The 25,821-nt window shown below is 39.0% G+C and overlaps 1 protein-coding gene across 3 annotated transcripts in view; it reads right to left on the reverse strand.

Moving 5' to 3' along the window:
• Positions 1 to 880: 880 nt before the first annotated feature.
• Positions 881 to 25,821, reverse strand: part of adamtsl7 (ADAMTS-like 7) — a 57,708-nt gene continuing 32,767 nt past the window's right edge. For all 3 annotated transcript variants that reach the window (XM_012868682.3, XM_036136468.1, XM_036136469.1), the window contains 11 exons: positions 18,873 to 19,077; positions 12,935 to 13,110; positions 12,687 to 12,783; positions 11,752 to 11,934; positions 11,441 to 11,570; positions 10,584 to 10,788; positions 10,218 to 10,391; positions 8,597 to 8,770; positions 8,331 to 8,510; positions 5,898 to 6,042; positions 881 to 5,680 (listed from right to left, as the gene is read on the reverse strand). In XM_012868682.3, the coding sequence (XP_012724136.2) occupies positions 5,538 to 5,680; positions 5,898 to 6,042; positions 8,331 to 8,510; positions 8,597 to 8,770; positions 10,218 to 10,391; positions 10,584 to 10,788; positions 11,441 to 11,570; positions 11,752 to 11,934; positions 12,687 to 12,783; positions 12,935 to 13,110; positions 18,873 to 19,077 (1,812 nt within the window). In that variant the 3' untranslated portion in view covers positions 881 to 5,537. The remainder of the gene's footprint in view (positions 5,681 to 5,897; positions 6,043 to 8,330; positions 8,511 to 8,596; positions 8,771 to 10,217; positions 10,392 to 10,583; positions 10,789 to 11,440; positions 11,571 to 11,751; positions 11,935 to 12,686; positions 12,784 to 12,934; positions 13,111 to 18,872; positions 19,078 to 25,821) is intronic.

Consider the following 25,821-nt stretch of genomic DNA (forward strand, 5'->3'; position numbering starts at 1 on the left):
TGAATTTGAAGAGGGTAATAAACAATCCCCCCTCTCTTTATTCTGGTATTTAGAGAATTACAATAATTTTGGTAATCTTAGCTAAAAAAAAAAAAAAGCAAGAAAGTTTATACTGGTTATATTTATAGGAGTGAGAAAACAATAAAGTTATGTATCTTTTTATAAATTCAAGTTAATATTCTGGTTTTAACTGCATATGCAATAATGCATACGTCAGCACATATTTTTAACACTCGCAGTAAATTAGCAAGTCGGTACTACCACTCCATGCTCTCAAGATTGTTTTCAGATTGATTGACTAACGCCGCAAAGATAAAATGATTGTCCTCTACCAGAATAATAAAGTGTTTAAGAAGCAGATTAAAGCATATTAAATGCAAAAGTGATAACGTGTTTTAACTGCATAACCTACAATTCAACATCTGTTGCTGCAAAACAAGCTATTAATTTTTCCTGGTGAGTTCTTCAACCATTGTGACAGTCTGCCTTTAGTAGTGTCCTCCTTCATGAATCATTTTGAGTTCTTCACATTATTTATGTGTACCCAAAATAATTGTTTGTCATCTCTACCAACATTTTAAAAGGGATGCTGCATCTCCCCCTACTGTTTATGCTGTTTATACTCATGGCAGTGTCAAATCAAAGCAGTGAGATAAAGTATATCATTATTAAGTGTAATGATCAAATCAGTAATTATTACAATTATTATGATGAATCGAAGTTTACTCAAGGAAAAGGGTTTCCTGTCTACAAACACTGATATCATGTATGTTTTTGCTACAAAAAACAAAAGTTCTGAAAGCTATGGATTGTTTAGTCTGAAAGTCAATCATGTTGCTGCAAGAGGGACAAAGGCAGAGGTACCACACAGACACTCATATTCTATTCAAGCAGGAAGGATGTCTGCAGTTTTTATATTTCAGTAAAAATACATACAATATTCAACAATCCCCAAACCAACAGAGAGATTATGGCCCAATTCCAATCATATCATAGTTTTTTGTTTGTTTGTTTGTTTTACCTACTTCTGAATTGTTACATAATCACATCCAGGACATCTTCTGTTTCCAAGCCATGTATTGTGGAGTGTCTAATTCATACTCTGGTGCAGGAGTTTTTCCTCCACTGGGCTTGTGTAGTGACAAACTGATTGTTATGGAGCCATACATGTGGACACCAAGAAATACATTCTTTCTGTTTCCAAACCGCCTAAAACCTCTGCTACTTGGATGGAGGAGTGAGTTCTAACCTCAAAGAGCCGTCTACACTGCCAACAGCAGCAGTGATGAACTTAACATCTCTAACTTATGAGACTTAGAGATCAAGTTGTGCAACATCTCAGTTTAATCTACATTCTTAAGATCTAAAAAATGTTTAGCCCAATGCTTTTTAGGAGCACTAAAAATTATGTGCAGCTTGTCATGCAATTTGTCTTTTCCTTTCAGGCAGGACCATTTGAGTTTGTGTACAGTGTCTCTCAAAAGCAATTTTACCTCTTGATCTTTTTCACATTTTCTCGCATTACACCCTCGATTAATATTTGTAGGTGTTTCATTGCAATGAGTAGAAAATTATACATGGTGTTTCTATTAAAAAAAAACAACAGAAAAAGTAAAAATCTGAAAAGTGTATTCTGATCTCACGAAGCAGAATTCAGCCTCAGAAGTCAGCTCATTTGTAAATGAATCCTCTCTGTATATAATTTAATCAGAAAGTAAAACCTGTTTTGAGGAGGTCTTAGATGTCCGTTAAATATCATGAGAGGGGGAAAAAACAGCATTACAAAACCAGAGGAAAACATCAGATAACTCAGGGATAAAGTTGTGGAGAACTTCAAAGCAGGTTTAGCTTAAAAAAACATCCCACGCTTTGAACATGTCACAGAGCAGTGTTCAATCCATCATCAGAGAATGGAAAGAGTACCAGGCATAAAAACTTGATGAATAAAAAGAAAATTAAGAAGAGAAGTAGTTCAGAGGCTGGAACCTTTCGGGAGTTGCAGAAATCAGCTCAGGTGGAATAATCTGTTGACAGTAAAACTACTATTGATGCATTACTCACAGCTGGCTCTTATGGAGGAGTGGCAAGAGGACAGCCATTATTGAAAGAAAGCCATAAGAAGTCCAGTTTTCTTTTTGACTTAAAAATATATATTTATTTTGTTCTACATGCCAAATGCTATGTATGGCAGAAAAGTGACAACGCAAATAACTAAAAGACATTATCTCTACATTGAAGCATGGTAGTGGCAGCATCATGTGGTGGTTGGAATGAAGATTTTCATCGGAGACATAGAAGCTTATCAGAATTGATGGTAAGTTGGATAAAGCCAAATACACGACAATACTGGAAGAAAGCCTGTTGGTCGCTGCAAACATAACTGGGGTGAGGTTAATCTTTCAAACAAACGGCACACCAAGAGTTAAGATGTGATATTTAGATAAAAAAACAAAACAATTAATGTGTTAAAATGGTGCAGCCAAAGTCGAGACCTAAACTCATTTAAAGTATTGTTGTCTTGAGAAACGCGTATATGTGTATATAATTTCAAATACCTTAAAATTAGAAAAGTTTACTAAAAACTGAAAACAAAAGCTTTTGTGTATGTTTGTTGCTTCAGCTGTCCACCATTAGAAGAAAGACCAGTATTAAAAAGGACTTAAAATAACTTAAAGGGTTAGAAAGGGTTCAAATTAAAGATTTCTTTTCTACAATATGATACAATTGCTGATTTCAGACAAGAATTTATGCATTTTCTGGTCAAAACTTCAAATGAATAATTCATGACAAACGTTACATAAAGCATTGTCATCACTCCAAACGTCATTTAGCATTTAGCATGCAGCCACTAAACTTTTAAATATGAGCACAATGGGTTATAGATCTTAAGCTTCTGTTTCTGCTCCTTCTCTTGAACTATAAAAATAACAGAGAAATCTTTACTAGTGATAAACACGGCAGGATCATTGCATAAAGTGAAGAGACGTAACCCTGCATGTTGTTTCACATTTAATCCAGTAGATGGCTCTAAAGTAATATATTTAAGGGCTCAATTTCCACTTTAAAAAGCTAATATAATTTAACATTATATCTTCCTTGATTGACGTCCAACTCCATAATCCAGGCTTGCAACAGATTTGTTTAGGAGTAAATGGTAATAAGTCTCCTGCAAGTCTAAGAAGAAATATATTAAAGGCAGTAGACTGGGTGGTCAGACATGTAAGAACCTCAATCTCTCAGTCAGTAATCCAATCTGCAGGAGTCTCCTTCCCATTATACTGGTATCGACCTTTCTCGAGTGGTGCAATCATTATATTGACAAAAGACCAATGTTCTGTCCACCAGTTTAAAAAATAGAAGCTGTAAGCTGCAACCCACATCAATATTATTCGACTCCTGTTTGTTTCTGCAGCTGATTGGATTTGGGAGGCATTTGTACATAATTATGAGAATCCTTGCCTTACCTGAAAATATTTGGACTGTGATAATGAGCGCTTTTAATTATGAAAGCTCCCAGATGTTAAATCCCTGAGGTTTTCTTGCTTTTTTTATTTTGTTTTTTTTACTTAGGGTTATTCTGAAGGGGGGAAAAAGCAATCAGCCTCCACTAGACCATTGTAATGGGAGGTTCTACCTATAGAAAATTAGGGGGAACTCCACCAAAAAAATTAAACTTCCAGCAACCACTACTGATGCACCCTCTTCCATGTGAGGTCACCTAATTAGTAAAAAGAGCCCACTTGTGTGTACATTTTTTTGTCACTAGTCGCCTTTAATTGACAGTTGGCTGACAGGAAATGAGGTTGAGAAAGAGGGGGAAGACATGCGGGATACGTCCACAGCTGGCAGAAGTGGTGTTTAGTCTGAAGTCTTCAAATAGATGTAAACTTAGAATTTAATTAGGAAATCCAGCTTCCAGAGTCTGGAGGAAGAGGGGAGAGGCATAGAATCCAAATCGTGTGAGACTTGGTTTAGGGTTTCCATAGTCTGTGATTATTTGAGGAGCCATGTCTGGTGTTCCCAGGTGTTGATCCGCTGTGTTTCATTGAGTCTGAAGTCAGAGCCACCGTTCCCCAGGAAATTGTATTATTATTCTATCTGCTGACACATTTTATGGAGATGCTGATTTCCTTTTTAAGGCACACACGGCACCAACCCGTACTGATGAAAAGTACCTTTATCTGGTTTTAAAATCCATGGTATCGCTGTAATTGACTGACCGCCAAGCCGGCATGACCGAAACCCCACGGAGAATCAGTGAAGTGCTGGGAAGCTAAAGATGAGACACACCAGACCCAACAATGCAGACAAGCATTAAGCATTAAGGGCAAGACATAATAATCAAAATTAACAGAAATCAATGCTTCAAGTACTGTACATCAATCTGTTTAAATGTTCAACAATATTCTAATGTGCTGAGATGAGCCTGTAACCAGCAGCCTTCTTGATGATAAGAGGTAAGATTGTTGAGTTTGGAGAAGATTTGTAACACTGCTAAATATTTTTTTCAAACAGTGTCCTTATGGTAAATAGAGCTAATTAATGAACAAGAATTTATGAACAACTGGTATATCAAATCAAGCCAAGAGCTGTACAATGCAGTTAAACAATAAAATATTCATATTTTAAAAATATGTATACATCATCAAGGATTGCTGTGGAATGATCATCGTCCACAAGAAGGAAAAAAAAGGCATGTTTCAGCTTGCCAGAAATCACCAGTGTTTGGAGCATCTGGTTCTGCCATCCAGCAGGCTGTGGGCTGTCTACATCCAGTTCACAGACTGTGATTGGCTTAAAGGAATAACAGCTGAAACGAAGCCACCAGTGGCCGATAAAGAATCATCCACCCTGGAGAGCCACATTCATAAATAAAGAGGGACCCCTCCTCCCCATCCTCCTCCTCCAGGTTCTGTGGAGGGGTCAGAGAACCACTAAAAGCAAAACACTTATCCAACGCTGTTATACACAAACATATATACACATTGTTATATTACATAAGCTGCTTTTACATCTCATGGTATTGTAGGAATGGAACCATCGTTAGCCCCACGGAGGGTTTAATGCACGATGTTTGTTTATGAAAAGGTTATCACTGTGTTGTTCTTGGTTTAATGAGCCGACTTTGGCTTGTAGTGCATGTAAAACCACTTTTACCACAGAATCCACTTTCTTAGAATATATCCTCAATAACAGGTTTACTGGCAATCTACTCTGGACAGGTGAGGCACAAAAGCCAGCTGCAAACTAAAGAAAAATACATTTTTGGGGGGTTTCACTGTTTGCCGTGGCTCTCTGTCCCTCAGAGAATCTTCTTTATTTCCAGCACCTGGATTCATTTCATACATAATTTAAAGCCTTTTTTCTCGTTCCCCAACAGCTACCTGCAAAAGGTCCAACTCAGATGTTCCTTCTCAGGTTTCAATCCCTGTTAACTCAAACGAGGGCCCTTTCTGGCAAAAGGTCCCGTCCGTCCATCTTTCTCAGGGTCAGGGACCCTTTAGTGGGTGCAGATGAGGGTCCACAGGAAGTCTGTGCTAGCTGTGACCTCGGTGGGTTTTCTGTCTGTGTGCCACGCGTGAACATGAAGCACAGCACGCTGTTTTGTAATAATCGTACACACAGAGGCGAGCCTGGACCACCACATTGCAGTTGAAGTACTTGTCTCTGCAGTTCAGATCTGAAACAAACAAAGACATCAATCAGAAGCTTCAAGAGCAGCTTCCTCACTAGGTAGACGGATGTTATTTAAAAGCGACTGAAAATTAATTTCTGTGGAACAAGTTGGACTTCACGGTCACTACAGTGGACATATGCTCCTAAGGATGCTGAAACCATCAGGAGATTCTCATCCCCGGTCAGTAGTATTCCAGACGATGTCATAAAAGCGGGCTGACCTATGTGAGGCATGCAGGGCTCAGGGCTGCAGTCCTCCCTCTCTGCTGGTCTCAGCTGCTCATCACAGGCCTCGGAGGACAGCATGTCGTCTGACAGACAGCGCACCTCCCGCACTCGAAAACCTCCCTCGCATGTTTTCGAACACTGGAAAGGGCAGAAATCAGTAGACTGAGCGAGCACCGCTTCGACAAAAACTGTGTGAAGTGGAGTTTCTGCTGCTGGCATAAATTCTGTGGGCATAAACACGCATCACAAGGGCACTTTATGGTACATGTGTTTTAATTCCTTTTTTATTCCATAGTAAGTTGGGCCACAAATATACAGCAATGTTTATTCAAAAACAGACCGGGGTGCATCCAGATCTGTTTTGAATAAATCAGCAATTATCCCCTTAAATTCAGCCTCGGCAAAACACTATTGGCTCCTATTGGCTCAATGGCCCACCATTGGGCCCTTAACGGTGAACGGGTTAAGCTAGGCTGAATATTTCAAAAGTTTTCCAGAAAAGAATTACCCCCACCCCCCAAATCAATAAGGAAACTGTAAGCTTTATATATTTAAATAACAGGTCTACAACAACATTTTTTTAATAATATGATTTGCAGTTCTCCTTCCCTCAAAAATGAAAATGTGTTAAACTAAAATGTTGCATGTGTAGTTTATTGTTAAGCAGGTAAAACAAAATGTTGGACACCACAATTTGCAGAATAGAAAAGAATAGAATAGAATAGAATAGAATAATCCTTCAATTGTATGTCAATTGGGAAATTCTCTGTGTACAGCAGCAAAAAAGTAAATAAAAGCACACAGATAAAAAAATAAATACAAATAACAATTAAAGAAAAAAGTGTTCAATAAAGTAGAGGAAAAACATGAAAAGAAATACAAAGCAGGAACAAAAAGGACACATTAATCATCTGTGTGAGTTAAACGTTTCAATAGCAGCTTGAGTGTCACAGAGTCATAATTAGAGATTGTCCGATCAGATTGTCCAATCAGGCTGTTATTGGCCATTGCAGATTTCCAGTTTTCTTTCACATAATAATTCTGACTTTGATAGATTGTCCTTTTTGGTTTTCCTAAGGGTTATAATGCATAAAAGGGAATAAAATGTGCTCATAAAGGTAATCATTTGAAATGTAACAGAATAACAAGAAAATCCCTATTTTTATTTTGTCAGCTGATTTTCATTACACTATAACGTGCAACAAAAACACACTAAAGTTTTAAGCAGGTGTAGACTGAAAATTAAGAGAGTTCATTTTAAGGACTTAAGGAATAATCAGATTTTACAGTATCTAATCTGCTGATTAAACAAAGTTCTAAGGGCGCAGTTAATAAGGGTTTGTATATATGATATATGATATTACGTATATTTAATATTTCATAGACATAATGTGAAACAAATGCTTTAAGTCAATTAAACAGATACAAAGAGAAACTTCATCTGTCATCCATGGTTTCCGGTAAAAACACCACTCAAGCAGACATTAAGAAGGGTTTTTTTAGAGTTAAAGGGGCCTAATCACGTACTACGACTTTACGAATTTCAATGCCAGTAGCTCTCTCTGGTTGCATACAAAGGTTTTTTAATTAAATTATGGCACCCTGTTAGCTATATATATTTTATTTCTATGTTTTACATTTTTTTTTGCTCAATTTGTTAGTAAACAAAGCACCTTAGTGTATATTTGCCAAAAACCATGTGACAATATAGTGCATGCGTGCAGAGAGTAAACAACTAGAAGCAATGGAACCCACAGACGTACAACATTATTATGACGTTATAATGAATAAATACAATCGTAAGTATATGTTTATTCTTACCTGTGTAAGGTAATGCCAGTAAGATCTAGTTTGTACCTTGAATTAGTACAATTTGAAGCAGCACATGAAACTTCTCCGAATTTCTCCACTATGACACTTCTAATGTAGCGGTGACAGCAACGTTCGATTCAGTGCTCAACAACACATCTACGTATACTTGTCTGTGATGGAGCCAAGCAAGTCAGCAATGTCCAGTGGAGGTACGTTGGTCTTCGACTATACCGAGCTGTCAGTGAGAGGCTTTCCAGGACGGTCAATGGCCGCTACTGTAGCTACGGCATCAATTATCGCCATCTTGCTTTCTAATAGCTCTGTGGTACTGCCGGCAGATGGCAGCACAATGTTTATGTCTGCTGATCGCGCCTGGTGCAAAATTCGTTTGAGGCTCGAAAAGGACTGAGTAAACACTATCAGGACAAACGCTTGGCGCATGATGTTTTACTTCGAAGATGAATGTATGATTTTTAGCGTTTCCTTTTTATGGTTAAAACACATGACTTGGCAACTTTAAGTGAACAAACTCCAGAAATGTTTGGTCTTTTGACTTTTTTTTTATTCTTAACAACCCAACTCAGAAAGTGAAGCTATTTTAACATTTTACTTACAGCACTCCAGTCAGTGTGGTACCACTTTGCTCCACAGGCCTTGATGCTGCAGCTCTGCTGACTGAGCGGTCGGTCCAAGGAGGAGCATTCATAGGGTGGCATGACGGTAAATCCTTCGTCAGAGTTCATTAAACATGCCACCGACCTCTGCTGACTGCCTGTGCCACATTCTGCAGAGCACTGGGGGGGGGAACACAGCATATAATATGCAATATTTGCTAAATGGAAACAAGAAAAAACGCTAAAGCTTTTTGCCTGCTTTGTACCTGGCTCCAGGGACCTGTGAACCACTCGATGCGGTTGTCACAGGGACCATTGTTGCAGACCTGGGACTCTGCAGGCCGCTCACTGCCACATCCCTCCAGAGGAAGGCTGCTGACGTGGTTAGTCAGACAAAGAACTCCACGGGTTTTGACCCCCATCCCACATTCAGCAGAGCACTTCAAGGAAAAAGAATAATTGTTAGGGTGCGTTACCAATCAGCAGGTCGGTGATCAAAAACGTCTGTTTTCTCCTTAGTTACGACAAACCAGTAAATGACTGCTCCTTATACCTTAAAAAAAACAAGTTGATTTAATTGAGTGTAAAGATTATATTGTTCTACAAATACTCTCTCTAATATGTAAACATTTCTAACTATTGCAGACATCTAACAATAGTCAAATACAGGAAATTACAATCGCTTTAATTTTGTGTGTGTCCTCCATCAGTATAAAACATCTGCTGGTGTCAACAGATTGCTTCACTAAGTAAATCTATAACCACCCTTCAAATATTTTTTTTGCCTCTGTGTGAGAGCCAAATGAAGGAGAATACGAGTATTTTATGTCCTTTCACTCCGCTACATGGGTGGCATCTGCTTGAAGTGACTTTTTAGTGGAAATCACATGCGAGAAAACTAATTGCAGAGGAACTTCTAGAGCTTGAACGGTGTGACAGACGGTTTTCTTGGAACAATGTTCTGACCATTACGTCAGTTTTGTGAAATTAAATCATCATGAGTAAAACATAGATTCATTTTGCAGAGAAAAAAAAGAGATTTACACAATCACTGCTCCCCAATAAAAATGAATAAGGGCGCCATCGTCAACAATGTAGAACCTCATAAATGTGCAATGTGGGGAGTTTTTCTTCCCACTGTCGCTTCATGCTTGCTCAGTATGAGGGATTGCTGCAAAGCCATGGGCAATGCAGACGACTCTCCATGTGGCTCTACGCTTCTCCAGGAGTGAATGCTGCTTGTCGGGACTTTGATGCAATCAACTGGTTTCCCTTATATAGGACATTTTTGACCAATTTGTATAATATGATTGAACTTGACTTTGTAAAGTGCCTTGAGATGACATGTTTCATGAATTGGCGCTATATAAATAAAATTGAATTGAATTGAATCAATGTATAACAGGAAGTGGTGGGGATAGTATTGTAGCTCTACTGCAATGCTTTAACATTAAAATCTCTCCACAGGTTGCCTGTTTGTAATGTCAATGATCTTCTGCTTTCAGATAACAGTTGACCTACATTCCTACTCCTCTCTGGAAACATGACCATATAATTTGCCATTTCCTGAACCCAGACCGATATCTCAGACTTTGCTGTTAATCGCTCCTTTACTTTGGTGGCCATGTGCTCCTGCTCGGGTTCAGTGTTTGAAAGGTGACATCGTCAGTATTTCACAACTTTCAGATGCATTTCTGTTGGCTTGTGCTGGATTTTGTTTCTTCTTTTAATGCTGTTTCTTATGCATTTATTGATTTCAAAAAGGGCATGTAAGAATCGTGAGCTACAGACCCGAGTACAATTAAAAAAGGTAAAGTTGACCAAATCATATATGCAGCTCAAATTGAATAGGTAATGAAAAAGTGTCTCCTTATTTCTCTCCCCTACCCTGTTTCCCCACTCGGTGTAGAACCAACTCTTGGCACAGGCTCCCATATCGCAGTTTTCCACATCGTTGGGTCGCAGATTCATGTTGCACTCCTCATCAGGAACAAAGTCGCCCACGTTGCTGACACAGCGCACCTCTCTTGACCTCTGACCCAGCCCGCATGGCACTGAACACTATGGAGACAGACTGTGTGGTTACGACAGTAATCCAGAAGTCAGCACTGCTAGGAAGATATTTCATAGTTTTATTTACTGCATTGATGAATAAACTGACACAATGACAAAGATAAAAAAAAAAAAACATTTTTCAAAGCTTGAAGTCACTGGATGGATAGTGTATTGCTAGTCATTCTACTTTCCACTCACAGATGTCCACTCGGAGCGGATCTGCCACTCGCTGCAGATCTTCAGCTGGCAGGTACTGGCTGTTTCGGGTCTCTCCAGGTGTTGACAACGGCTCGTGTGGACGTTGAGGGTGCGGTTGGCGTAAACCTGGCGACACAGGACCTGCCGGTGCTGCATGCCTAGCCCACAGGTCTTGCTGCACTCTGACCACTCTCCGATGTCCCAGCTAGTCCAATGAAAGCTTGACGTTAGCAACGGCGCAAGTGCAAGTTATTATTTTTCAGATTATGTAACACAAAACTGAAAGTTCAGGATAACGGTATCCTGACTGTGTCCATGACTTGGTTCTCTACTCCTCCTCAAATAATGACCATATAAAATAATTTTTGGGAGAGTGACAGAGTACATTTTACACCACCACCATCAGTAAAGACTGTTTTCATGAATGGTGAATGCTGTAAGCGAAGCCTCAAATCATCATTTCATATTGCATTATTTATATAGTTGAAGCTGATCTCATGTGGTCCTCAAAAGAGTTATATATACAGAAATACGTTTCCTCAAACAAAGCTATTTTCCTGCACTGGTGGCAGGTTAGATTTGGTGATTTTGTTCATTTAACAGGCACATTTGAGCAGGAAAAGGATCATGATGAATAATCAAAACCAGAAATATTTTATTCAAGAAGTTGAATAATTATCACAACCAGGTTTATCTATTTTTCCAGGAATATTCAGGGAATACATGATAGTGATATTGACTCCAATAACAATAATGCTGTCATTTTCATGATTTCCTAAAATTAATTTTAAATACAATGTAACTCAAGTGAGGTTATTACCAGAAATTAGCCAATGAGAACAAGCGATTTTCCTTACAAAGCTGGGCAGGGCTGCAGGTTGCAGGCCTCCTCTTGTGGAGCTGGGCGGCTGCTGCTGTCGCACAGAGCATCTGACACCTCGACGTGATTCAGCCGGTGGACGCAGCGGAAAACTGAATATCTGAAACCTGACAAAAAAAATGGGTATTGGCTACGACGTGTTATTTGACAAATCATAACGTCAAAATGGAAGCAAAATAATAAAGCTCCAGTTGCTTATGTGCAACACATAAGCAACTGGAATTAGATAAAATCATATCTGGTAATAATCAGAACAAAAAACATCATTTCCAAGTTGGGCTCTCAGACCTTTTCCACAGGAGGCGCTGCATTCTGTGGTACCAGTCAGTTTCCAGTTGTACTCCCTCTCAGGTTTTGGAGGAACCACAGCAGGTACCTGGTTGTCTGGAGGATGCGCTTTATGCCTTCCCCCACCTGCGTAGTTGAAGTTTTCCTGCTGGTTATGCTCATCTTGTCCATTCACCGCTTCTTCTAAGACACAAACACAGAAATATAATTCCGTACGTAGAGTTTTTTAGCCAGTTTATGATCAACCATTATTGAAAAACCTTTTGTTAAGCCAATACTGACTTACTCTGATTCAATTTCTCTTTAAAGACGTTAATATCACAACATTGCTAACTGCCTGAACGAATTTAAACAACTCTGGAGATGACATAAAAATACAGTTTTAATTCATAAACACTAGGTATTCTGCACATCTTCCAACAAACAGTGGCTGAATCATGTCCCGCACAGCTGAAGGACGCCGAACTTGCAAAGGCAGAAAGGACTGATGCTCCCCGAACCCGTTTCCACCTTTGTTGTGCAAACTTCATGGAGACTAATGTTTCAACACAATCTTTTTTTCTTCTTCTTCTTCTTCTGACCTCCTTTTTAAATTATTTACTATACTAAAAATATCTGACTTTGTCTCTTCTTCCTATGGAAACAACTTTGACGCTGAAGAGCGTTGCTCTCACCATGACCCGGTAGTCTGAATCCATGTATTAGAAAGATTGGATTCTTGATTCTCCAAACGGCCGGTCACCGGTCAGGGCACACTAATTGTCCATTTCCGGTGACCAGACCACTTCCTGGTGCATCTCCAGTGCATACAATTAATGAGCTGGTGATTCATTCACCACACACTGAGCAGTAATCAAGGTTAATCTTTAAACCAATCCAATTTGCTTATAAAGCACATTAAAATCAAAAACAGACCCGCGGCAGATCTAATTTACCTTCTGGTGTGTGGGTCGCTTGCTGAGGCTTGGTGGTTTTCTCAGAGGGGAGAATGTACTCGTAGTGAATCCCAGGGTTTGGCTGCTGGAAGATCATCTGAGGAAATGTGATAGAGACTTTGAAAACAATCATTAAAAAAATAAATCTTTATTATATTAAGAAATACTTTTCAACATTTGATAGCTTCTATCTCAAGTCCAACTCTTTCTTTTTGAAGAGAAGAGTTTTTATTTTTTATTTTGCTTACATAAACATCCAGGATTTCATTGGTGGGGCCCTCAGCAACAAAGGATTCCCCAGCTGTGCTTCTGATCTCATTGGGTCTGCGGTAGGTAAACATGGTACCCCCACCCTCATATTTCCCTGGTCGGTCAATAGCCCAGTTTCCATTTATTATGGATCTCCCGGAACGGCTTCGGAGAGCTGAAAGAGACAGAAATGAATGGCCATACCGTCACCAACCCAAACCTCAAACCGAAATGGAAATTTGGACGTGGAATCTTCTCTAAAATCATTATTTAAAGTAAAATCATGTTGACCAGAAACAGAGAAAAAAAGCTGGATTTATAAACTCCCCAAAAATGAATTACAGCAGAATGAGAACGAGGAAATGTTTGCAATATTCCCGACTACTGCGTCAATCCGCTGGTGCTTGCAAAACCTTTCATGCAAATCCTGTAACAGAATCTCCCAAGAGGTTTTCCCCCTGATTTTGTGGATTAAATGGAAGAGGCTATTAGAAAAGCATTAGGAGTGTAACATTAGACAGCCTTGTAAAAGAGTGTTTGGACGACTAAAAGCACTGTTAGATATCTACAGAGAACAGAGTCCAATTGAGAGAGAAAGAGAAAAAATAAGGTCGACACTGTAGGTGATTCCAACGAAAATTATTACCATTTTATCATATTCTCTGTTATGTGGAACATACTTCCATAAGTAATTTTCAATTCAATTCTATTTTATTTATATAGCACCAATTCATAACACATGCCATCTCAAGGCACTTTACAAAGTCAATTCAATCAAATCATACAGACAGATTAGTAAAAAAGTCCAGCAGATTGACACCCAGCATTCACTCCTCCTGAAAGAGCATGTAGTCGTTTGCATTGTTCATGGCTTTGCAGCAATCCCTCATTGTATGCATGTAGTGACAATTGTACAACTTCTTGGTCTCCATTCTCAGATAAATTCTCTTTATATGATGCAAAGAGAAATGTTAGTTCTATTTTTCATTTTTATCCATGATCACTTCCTACCATGTTTGTTGTTGGGTGGCTTAAACAAATGTTGCATTGTGATAATACAGCCCCATTTACACTACCCTTGTTAAACCGATCCATACCGAGCTCGGACCGAGCTTGGATCAGTTAACCATGCCGAGCTTGGTTCTGACGACACATCACGCTAGCACGGTTCCTCGCCTCCTAGTGACGATCTATGGTACTACTGCTCTCTAGGATTGAAGGAGGGACTCAAGCACATCAAATGGCGGCGCCCATAACATTCAGGAAGTTATGCTTGGTTATAATTGCTTTTTGCGGAGAGTCAGGCAAAGAATTAACTTGACGGAGTCGGCTTTTGGGAAGTGGATAAGACAAACGAACATCTAATAAGGATTTACAGACGCAGGAAACAACGACAGACGTTAAGGTTCATCACACTGCTAAGCAGAATCATCACTGGAAACCGTGTGGCACGGTAAGGAAGCTAGTATTTTAATGAATGTCTGAAACCACAAAATTAGTCAGCTGACTGTAAGGAGATGACGCGGTCTGCTCATGCGCTCTTTGTTATCTGAGAACCGAGCCGAGCCCACCCATCGAACTGGTCTAGATTTAGCGCGGTCTGGTTGTGTCTGGCACGGTACAGTTCAGTTTGCGATCCATTTACACTCGAAAGTTATCTCAGTTACCGAGCTCGGACTGGTCTCAGCACGGTTAAAAAAGGGTAGTGTAAACGGGGTATAAATGTCACTCTGTAGACAACTGTGTCTATGGACAGTTCCGTGAAATGTTTTTTTTCCCATCTCCAGATTTCTTCTGTTTTTGCATTTTCATTTTTTAACACCTAACAAATTGTATTGTCTAAATAACACCATACAAAGATGATCTGAGTTAATAAGCCTGTGCAGATATAAAAACTATAATTGTCCCCTTTTGTTAAAACATGAATCAACTGTGATTAAACAGATTCTTCACCAGCCACATCTGGTCTTGACTACTGACAATAAAATAAACAAAACTTAAATAGAACCCGTCTGGCAACATGAAGTGGTCTAAATGATCTCTAACAGCAACATATCATTCTTGATCTAAAGAAATTAAAGAACAGATAAGAGAAATCTTTGATATCTATCAGTCTTGGAAAAACTCCAGTGAGAGAAGTTTATTTCACAAATGGAAAAGCCCATGGAAGAGTGGTGAACCTTTCTAGGAGAGGTCAGCTTAGTAGAATTACTCCAAGGGTGCATCAGCGAATTATAAATGAGTTTAGAAAAGAGCCTAGAAGAGGGTTTTGGAGTGGCCTGGACAAAGTCTGGAGATAGATCTGATCAAGATCCGATTGTAGGACGTTAAACAGGCTCTTCATGCTTGAAAACCCTCCAATATGAGGATATGTTTTTTTCTGATATTATTGTTGGAACATCTGAAATGTGTGTTGACAAAAAAGCAAAGGAAACCTGACATGCAAAATGTTGTAGTAAGTGTGCATGTAAATTGCAATTTTTTTATAGTTCTATCACTATTTATCCACAGTCATTAGCAGGTTTATGAATCTTTCACAATATAAACCATTCTATAGAGGGAGCTGTTTATTTATTTGTCTTTGAATGCATTTCTGAGTTGGAACAGGCTCTTAAATTCAATGTCTGGCCTTCCAAAATGTCACAAAGCTCCACTGTGTCCCACTGTTGCACCTTTATTAGAATCCAATTCATGTTGAGTGATATCAAAGAATCCAGTGAAAGGCTGTGTCACAGTTAGAGGTGTGTCAGCTTCTGGCACACAACCTTTTAAAAGGTTATAGTTTTAAAATCTCAAAGTTTTTTTTTCATACCTTTCCCACAGTTTTAAATGAGATGGCAGGTAAAAAGTTGGATTAACCTGCGTTTTCTTCGGCTACATGGAGCTAAGAGTGGCGTCGTGCTTGTTTTACCACCTGTTATTACGCACTGTGGGTCATCTGACTGACTTAATACACTTTTTCTTTGCTTACAAGAAGACAAATTTAGCTATTACAAAAACCATGGGCATTGTTTGCCGTGGAATTCAAAGAGCGCTACCCCTCACTCTTATTAGGGTAACACTGTTTTAAAATTCCAGATAGAAAGCCAAGAGTAACATGTTTATTTAGGAGCTACTATCAGTCCGTTGGGGTGGGCTGGGGGGCTGGTGCGGTTCTAATATCTGTCTCGTAATCTATAAAATCCACTATTAACCACTTTTTAAAACAAATGGAACCATGGTTACTTATGATTTTCTCAACTCATTACGTCATATCAAATAAAAGGCTCTTACATTTAAGATTAATAGTCTGTTTCATGACCTCTCATGAGGTTTCTGTTCCCTGCTGCTATAGCAGCGTATGCAGCAAATGGATTTCTAACGTTTTCTACGTATAACCAGGGGTAAAATAAAGCAGAATTCTGAAGCAGGCTGCAGCCAAAAACTGTAAATGCAGGATGGAAAATGAAATGCTCTATTTGCAAGGAGACAAAGTGTGCTTAGAGTGGACGAGTACTCCAACACTGCTATGTTTCCAACTTACAGTGTTAATCAAAATACTTAACACAGCTGCACATTCATGTTAAATTACTGACTGTGTTTAATTCTTCAAATAGTGAAGGAGATGGCTAACATTCAGGAAACATAATACTTTTACTAAAAATATGCCAGCCAGCACTTAAAATGCCAAACAAAATCAAGCAGGTACTAAAACATGACTTTGCAGGTATGAACACATCAGGCAATCCCTTGTCTATACCTGTCTGTTTTTCAGGGTCACTGTACAGGGTCTCTGTACAGTTAACCAGTCCATCAAAGGGCAAAACAAAGACAAACAGGACAAATGAGCACTCACTCATTCCTACTCACTCCAACAAGTCTGTATCGATAATGTTCTATCCGACTGCAGGGCCCTGAACACTGGCGTTCCACAAGGCTGTGTGTTATCTCCACTTCTGTTCTTACTGTACACTAATAAGAATTTAACAGAATAGATGTTTCCTCTAAATAGAAGAATACTGATGTTTTGGTCCTGAAGGATGCAGATTTCTCCTACTTACAGCACACAGACCAGCTTTCCACTGGTCCACTGACAGCTTGCTGGATCTTAATGTCAATAAAACCAAGAAAGTCAGGAGCAACAGGTACTCGGCTTTCTTTCAAACCTGTCGCCATGAGAGGGCAAGCAGTGGAACAGGTCGGTCAATTTAAATACATAGAAACAATCATAGATGACCAGCTCAGCTTCCAGACTAATGTCAATATAAAGACCAAATGTTGAAACAAGGCAGATCTCTTTCCTGACAACCTGACCTTTAAGATGATACATACAGGACTGAGTGCTTCGGTTATTTCCAACAACAGCACCTTACAAATGTATTCATACCCCTGAACTTCATATTTTGTCACATTACAACGGCAAACTTCTGTGTATCTATTTTAAATTATGTTTCATAGACCAACATAAAGTAGTAAACAATTGTGAAGTGAAAGGTGTTAAAAAAATCATGCATGGTTTAGATTTGTTTTTACAAATAAAAATATAAAATGCCTGCTGTCTATATATATTTGTCTCCTTGAGTAAAAAATAATTAGAGCTACCATTAACTGCACATACTTTGGGATGTGTCTCTATCAGCGTTCATCTCTGCAGGCTAAAAGTTTCACCCTTCTATGCAAACCAGCTCAAGCTCAATAAGATTGAATAAAGAGCCATTATAACCATCAATTGTCAAGTCTTCCCACACATCATCTAATGGACATAAATCTGGACTCTAACTAGGACATTCTAACACATGAATATGTGTTTTAATATAAACCATTCTATTGTAGATATGGCTGCATTTTAGTGCTGTTATTCTGCTGTAGCTGCTGCTAGTAACAGGCTCTGCTGTAAATTGGCCGGTATATGGCAACAATCCATCATACCTTCAACTCTGACCTGCTTCCTTGTCACTACAAAAGAAACGCCTCCCCGCAGCATGTTACTGCCACCACCATATTTCAGCGTGGCCGATCAAGGTGTTTTCTACCATACACAGGTTTTACATGTCCAGAGCGTGTTCTTCCACAGGATTTAATTTAGCGGTATAATGTTTAAAGTGGTTGGGTACAAATGCATGCAAAACCTTTCAGATGTTAGTTTGTGAAAAAAAAAAAAATTCTGTCGGCTTGCAAGAGCACACTAATTTGTGTCTATTGCATAAAAACTCAACAAACTACAGAGTAGTTTGTGGTTGTAATGTGAAAAAATGTGAAACATTTTAGGGGGTATGACCACTTCCTCAATATTACTCAACATTACATTACACTACAGCAACCAACTTGCACAATTTACTTGAAATTACTGAAGACTTACAAGGATTTAAAGAGACTGAACTTTAAGAACTATGAGACCAGGAGTAGGAGATGACAGTATCCTCAATATTTGATGTTTAGAAATGATTCTTATTTGTACTAATAGCCCCACTAAAACAGCCTGATGAACACTGACAGCAACTTCTGCACAGAGTTGACAGTGGCCATTATTTTTGTCTATCTGTGAAATGGTAGGGCTTTTTTTGTCTGTGAGCCAGGCCAAAATTACATAAATTAATGCATGGCACAAGGAAACAAATGTAGGAGCGTGACATTGTTAAATGAATGTCTGTATTTACAATAAAACACAGACTCAAAGATGGGTTCTTGCATTTAGAGACTATACAGAAAATCATTAAAAGTCACAATATATTAAATATTGTTGGATGTACTATAGCCAAAGGAAACTCAGATGAATCGCAAGCTGATCAGAATAAAGAGAGTGACTTCCAGCTGTGAGGCGCGCAGTGCAGACTCAAGCGTGCAACAAAAGCAAACATGCAAAACAAAATGAAAACACACAGACATTGTCTGACAAGCCCTACTCTACAAAGTGGAACATCTTCTGTTGCCTCATCAGGGTCTGTTCCTATTGCCCACCAAGGTAGTTTCTGCTCTTCACCATCTCTGTCACGTTGATCTTGGTGGCGCCCTCTGGGATCTCCACTATCTTGTGGTAGCCAATCTTGGACAAGCTGTGTTTGAACACTCCTGAGACCAGCCTGCAGGTTGTGTTGTCACCACCGCACACGCCGCACTTGTCAACCATCTTCCCAGATCCAAGATACTCATCACAGCCAAGGCTCTGTGCAGCAGAGAGAAGAAGGACAAGGGAGGGTTAAGAATATCACAGGGCAAACATTTATAAGGTTGAAATATTAAGCCTGCTGTGTGTTCCTCAGTATTTCCAAGGTTGTGTGGATGATCCACTGCTTTTGATTTACCTTTGTTGTAACTGACTTTGCTTTTAGAAAGGGGCCATTACAATTTTAATCTGATTAGATTGCTTTGCTGTCACTTAGTAGCATGCAATTAAACACAATTTCCACTAAAAACCTCAAAAGAAAAAACCCCCCACTAATACTGGAAATGTAGATTGATTAATATAGACGTGAACATTTAAAGCTTTGTTTGCTCACAAGGCATAGGAAGGTTGTGTGTTTAGTTTATAGAGAACAGATTGCTGCTTTTAAAAATTACATACAGCAAAACATGTTTTTTAAAAAACAAAAGTTTTGTGAATGTTCTTCATTGACTTTAAATAAAAATGTTTTGGTTCAGTACATGACAAAACTGTTTCAAAAGACAAACCTCCAGCACACTGTTAAACTTTAGAAATCTGTTAAGCAGGTTTTCAGTCAGAGTGAACACATTCACATTGCTCAGAAATTTTCTGAAATCAAGATGACGGTTTGGCTTTAGGGGAATTAGTGACGTTGATTAATCTAAAGCTAAAGTCTTCATAAAATATTTATTTAATGTTTAGTGTGATCTTTAAAGCTATAGTTGCTAATCCTGTTCAGAAACACATTTTCTTATGCTTGGTGAAATGGTCCTTCCATTCTGACAAAGTCAATCTATTATGTATTCAGAAAAAGGAGGTTAAAAAATAGATCTCCGTGAGCTGCAGGCCTGTAAAAACACTAACCAATCACTGCCGTTCGCACTGAAGGGCAGTGATTGGTTGGTTGATCAGATTTAACTTTGTTTGGTATTCAGGGTGACACAACGACTCCCCTCACAGCAACCCAAGATGTCCTTACTGCTTTAACACCAACCATTGTGTGTGAAGGGTAGGTAATATTATTTAGGGAAATATTTAGTTTTTCCTGCATTGTTAATTTGATAGTTGATGAGCAGACACTCTATGACACCCTCTACAAGGAAAGTAAGAAACAAAATTGCATCATTGCAAAATTAAACGGCTGTCCACAGAGTGGTGTGTATCCAAGCTTATTAATGGAAAAGTGTGAGGAAGGAAAAAGTGTGGAACAAAAAAGGTGTTTTACCACAACATTTCCCCAGAAAGAGATACAATGTTAGATTTCTTATGTGATATTAATGCATATTTAATTACTTTCGACTACATCGTTACATTTGTTCTCCACTTTTGCAGACAAATCTGTGACAAATGATTAACTTATGACCGTCCCCTCCGGACACATGATGAGAATTGAGAATCAAACCGGTTTTATAGTCAGAAAACTGATTTAGCAGTGTGGCTGCATCTCGCTGCAAGTACAACGTAGATAAGGAATAACGGGGAAAAAAAATTTGGACCAGAAGTAAAAACATGACAGCCTCATTGTTGTCACCAAGAGCAATTCTCAGCTGCTAACATGAGTCTAAAGTCCAGCTTCTACAAGGTATGAGCAAAGGTTCACCAGATTTTACCTCCAAATTAACTCTATGAAACAACATTTCCAAAAGCGATCAATTAGAACAACCTTTTTATAGGACGGTACTTTGGGTGTGGAACTGTCGATTTAATGTTTTCAGCAGCAAATATTACCCTCTGTATGATAAAACAAGCATGCCTCCGCCTCAGGACTGAGACTGGGTTCCCACATAAGCAAGAAGAAAAAAGGGACATTTTAGATTACAGCTTCTCTGACACAGACTGGATGCTGAGCACAAGTTAACTCAACAGACAAATGACATGAGCAAATTTAAAGGACGTACATGATAACACGCAGCTTTTGGCCATCCAAGTAGATTTTGCTGTTTCTAAACTGCCATAAATCTGCAGCCGACTTGTGGCAGAACAGGCATTCAACAATAAAGACCAAAAACCAGAGGTGAAAGGTGGAGTAAAAACGAAGGCGAGGTGGAGGCAGGAAGGGGGGAAGCTGGCTCAATCCCTCTCATAGCATTGCTCTCCGTTCTCAGCCAACACAAACATCAAGTGCCCGCTTTCACACAGGAAATAGTAAATGATGGAAAAAGAGGAAAGTGTTGGAAAAAAAAAACAGCTAAATACTTCTGTGGTCAGTGTGTTGTGGCAAAACTTGGAGCCGGATGAAGACAGGATCACGTCGCTAAACATAACAGTTTAACGCAGAGGGAAGGACCGACACATTTTTACAGATCAGCAAATATGAAACAACTCTTTCAGTTTGCCTTATAAATGAAGCATTAAGTACGGTCATCTTACACTGCTGACGGGCCACATTTAATGGCATCTCTGGTGGAACTGAGTAGACAGTTTTAAAATATATTTTTCTCTTTTACTGCTATAGCATAATCCCACAGAAAAAAGGATGTTTCACCATTACTCTGTGTACAGTCTCTCCGGATCCTCCAGAGTCCTGGGTCCTCTGATAATTAAAATATTTAGTATTAATATTCTTCTGAGACCCAATACCCTACCTTATCGAACCCAGGACCTTCTTGCTGCAAGGCAACAGCGCTACCCACTGCGCCACTGTGCAGCCCTTAATTAAAATTAATTAAAATATTTAGTATTAATATCCTTCTGAAAGACCCAATACCTACTTAACAGTTGTTTTTTCAACACATAAATAAGTTAAATCTTACTGTAATTTGACCAAAGCAGACAGGTCCAGTTAAAGTCCTTGTAGAGTTTAGTAAATGCCACACATTTTTATCTTCGTGACTGTAGGACAGAAAGCCATTTATGTTTTCCTGACGTGGCTCCGAACCAATCAGTCGACATGTTGATGCCGCTCTTTGCTGCAGTGCCCTAACAGTGTTTTAAAGATTTTTTTTAAATCCTCTTGACTGTGCATGGTGGAAAATAATCACGGGTCCTCATCCAGCCTAGCCGCCTGTGGTTAAAAGAAACAAGCGCCTGCGGCACAATATTTATTCGTACCCTGACGAAACAGCCATGGATTACCTGTTAGAAGTCTCTTGAAACATGCTACTACATAAAAGGTGTTTTTATTTTAAAGATTTTCATCCATTTTTACCAGGGGTGCAAATAAACGTGTTATTTAGAAGCTATACCCAAAAAAGAAACAAATCAAGAAAGGCTAGTTTGACATATCTACTAAGCATTTAAAGTGCATATTAAGGAATCTCTACAGCAGCTACTGGAGTAAAAATCCTTGAGCAATCATGTGGTAGTTGTGGTTGGAAATGATGATTCACGCTGTACCGTTGTCATTTTCCTTTGCAAATACAATTTCAGCTCGATTCCTCATGGTGTCCAGGAGGATCATCACACACTGTCATCACTGTTATTATCATTTATTTCTTTTGTATCTGTTACAAGTTCTACTTTCATCTCAGCGAGCTAATCAGCTACAAAGGGACATTAACTTCATTTCCCGTCATGTGCAGCAATTATGGTTGGAAATTATGATCGGAGGTAAATATTTGCCCTTATTATTTCAAACATATAAAATCAAATCCATCATCTTTTCATGATTTCAAGAAGCCATTTAGTCGCCAGAGCCCAATTTAAAGGAGTTTGATGTTTCCACATTTAATAGGTAGATATGCTGTTTCCATCTACAGTAAAAATACATAAATATCTATTGGAGTCCCTTTTCAAAGGATTTTTTCCCCCTCTACACATTGCTATTACCCATCCACTGCCTAAAACTGCTTATCCCTGCAGAGTCATGGGGGTGAACAAGGTAAGTCCATACAGAAAGATCCCACGTCAGGATCCGTACCCAGAATTAGGTGGTTATTTGGGTTTTGGGTATTAAATGGGTGTTAAAGGCAACCAACTGCCACCACTTGTGTTTTATTTCAGCTGTTTAGCGAAGGCATTAGAGGTTAGATAACATTGATGAACTAGCAGCATCATAAAAACCCAGGAACATACCAGATAGACCAGGAGTAACGTTGTAGAGAAGTTTAAAGCAGGGCTAGATTATTTAAAAAAAATTCCCAAGCTTTAAACTGCACCATCATACCATAATGGAAATATTGTGGTACCTAAAAAAGACATAGCTGACCACCAATAAACCACCAAGGAGAACAATAACCATGTAAGCATCTAAGGGGCCAATGGTAACTCTGGAATGGGCGGCAGGGATCCACAATAAGATGGGAGACTATGTTGGCAGGTCCAATATGACCTTTAAATAAGTGGTAACAAGAAAGCTATTTCTTTTGAGAACTAAGTAATGTTTTGAGTTGTTTCTTAAAGCCATAAGCCATGTGGTGAGGACCACAAAGCATGTGGAAGATGCTGAGAAGGGAGCAAAGCTGAACGTTTTGGCCTGTTTGTAAAATACTATAACAGAAGACTAACATTGAACATCACAATGCAGACACCATCCCCAGGTGAAAACTCAGTGGGGGCAGCATCGTGCTATGGTAAGACTTCTCTTCTGCAGATAAACGGAATATTATGTATTATGTAAATAAAAGGGTTGAATCCTAGACACAACCAGTACATACAAGACAGACTGCAAACGCACAATTAACTAAATAAATAGAAATAGACACGCTCTCCATCTAGAGCAGTCTGACCTAGCTTAAACTATTTTGTGCAAAGAACAAGCAAAACTTTCACTCTTTAGATGTGCAAAAACTGGTAAAGACATGCCCCAAAAAGACTGCAGCAAAATATAATTTACGAAAGTTGACAATAATTGCCTTATACTTTCAGATTATTATTTGTAAAAAAAAAAAAAAAAATACCATCATCTGTGATTTTCCTTCCTCTTCAGTACAACTCCTTTGCAATTGAGTATCCAATTAAATCAGGGAAAGTAAATACTTGAAGCTAAGTTATCCCCAAATGAGTGAAAAGTGTTTATTCCTCAGTGGATAAGTGTTATTTCAGAGTACTTTAATGATAGATCCATTTAACCAATAGAGAAAATTGGTTGTGCCGAGAACGAAAAATAAAGCTTCTCTCCTAAAACAGACGCAGACAGGATTGTAGGTCAACGGGAGCAGGAACGGAGACAGGAAGGTGGGATTTATTCATTAAATCTGTACGATCAATGTAATATCTTGCATCTGAGTATAAAGAGGCCCAAGATAATAATTCCTGTGAGATTACCAGAGCTATGAGACTTTACAACAACAGAGCAGAAAGCATCAGAAAGTAGCTCCTTAATTGTCTTACAGGAGCATACATCCAAGAAGAATTTGGACTGCAATCTGTCTCTGAATAATCAAATTTCCAGCCCTTCCCTCCGGTCTGCCTCTGGCAAATCCAGCCTTAAGTGTGAATCCAATATAACAACGTTTTGCTGGATTCAGAACACATGACACTGAGCTGCTTTAATTCAGGTGGAATGATGCTGGCTTCTACAAACAAAGCTTATTTAGTATTTTTATTGTGACTACAGAGCCAGCTTTTGAGTCTCTGTCTTGTTTCTTTAATAAGGGAGAAGATCAGATTTTTTCACCCTCTCTCCATGGGTGGCTTTGTCATGTAATGAAAATGGTTCTGTTGTTAGTGGAAGTAGAACAGGGCTTTCATAGCGTCACTAAAGCCAGCCTCCATCTGGATGTGGTTATGTGCGTCGGGATAGTGAAGTTGTCTTCCAGTAAAGACGTGAACCCAGAAACCATCAACCAAAGTAAATCCTGATGGCAGCTTTCCACAGAAGCAGATGATTTTTAAACTTGTCGTATTGCAAAGCCTCTTTGAGACAGGGACTAAAACACAGGAGTCCGTGGAGGTTTCTTGTTATCCCGGAAAACAACAAGTCTTTTTTTTAAATTGAATACAATCACTGTGGGGGACTTTGGGTTTTGTTCTCTTTCATATAACATTTTGTCCTCAATGGCCCGTAGTCACCAGGGCAGCATTTCGACTGCTGGTTTGACTTTACAATGCTGACGGTTCGGTAAGCAGGAGCTCCAGCTGAGTCCTGTACTGAAATACAGCTGTGAAAGAAGTACCTCTAACAGAATTGATCTGTGTCTGATTTCATTGTTACACTTAAAATGTTTCAGCTCATCAAACTCATTTTAATACCAGACACAGATGCACCAATCCATCCATCCGTTTTCTAACACGCCTATCCCTGGTGGGGTCGCGAGGGGTGCCAGTGCCTATCTCCAACGGACATTGGTCGTGAAACAGCGTACAGTCATGTTTGTGGTGTTGTTAGGACCACGGCACAGACAAGAGCTCAAGAGTCGCGTGTTGAATTGTAGAAGAGTGATTTATTGAAATAACGGCTTAAAATCACCCCACTGTTACTACCCAGCCATACGATACAATCACCTTAATGTTACTGCCAACTTGCACACTATCGTTTCAGAATATCTAAATGGACATTGCTGTAAATGAATCCTCAAATCATCATTGCTCAATAGGTGCCTTACTACTTCATTATCTGCTATCTGTGACTCTCCTGAGCGTTAAATAAAAAAAACCCGCTGTAACCCTTGTTTATTGCCTTTTTGTTTGTCAGTTTTTGCCTTCATTATGTGTAATGTGAACTGTAATGTGAACCGGAGTAGCCAAAGAGAAATATTGATGACAAATAAAATACTCTGATTCTCTGAAGATGCAGGGAAGACAGAAACCAGGAACACGGCATAGATGAGCCCAGAACAGGGTAGTTTGACGGAGGACCTGGCAGTGCTAACTGAATATATAGGG

Source organism: Fundulus heteroclitus, chromosome 4 (assembly GCF_011125445.2).
Source record: "Fundulus heteroclitus isolate FHET01 chromosome 4, MU-UCD_Fhet_4.1, whole genome shotgun sequence".
Classification (NCBI taxonomy): Eukaryota; Metazoa; Chordata; class Actinopteri; order Cyprinodontiformes; family Fundulidae; genus Fundulus; species Fundulus heteroclitus.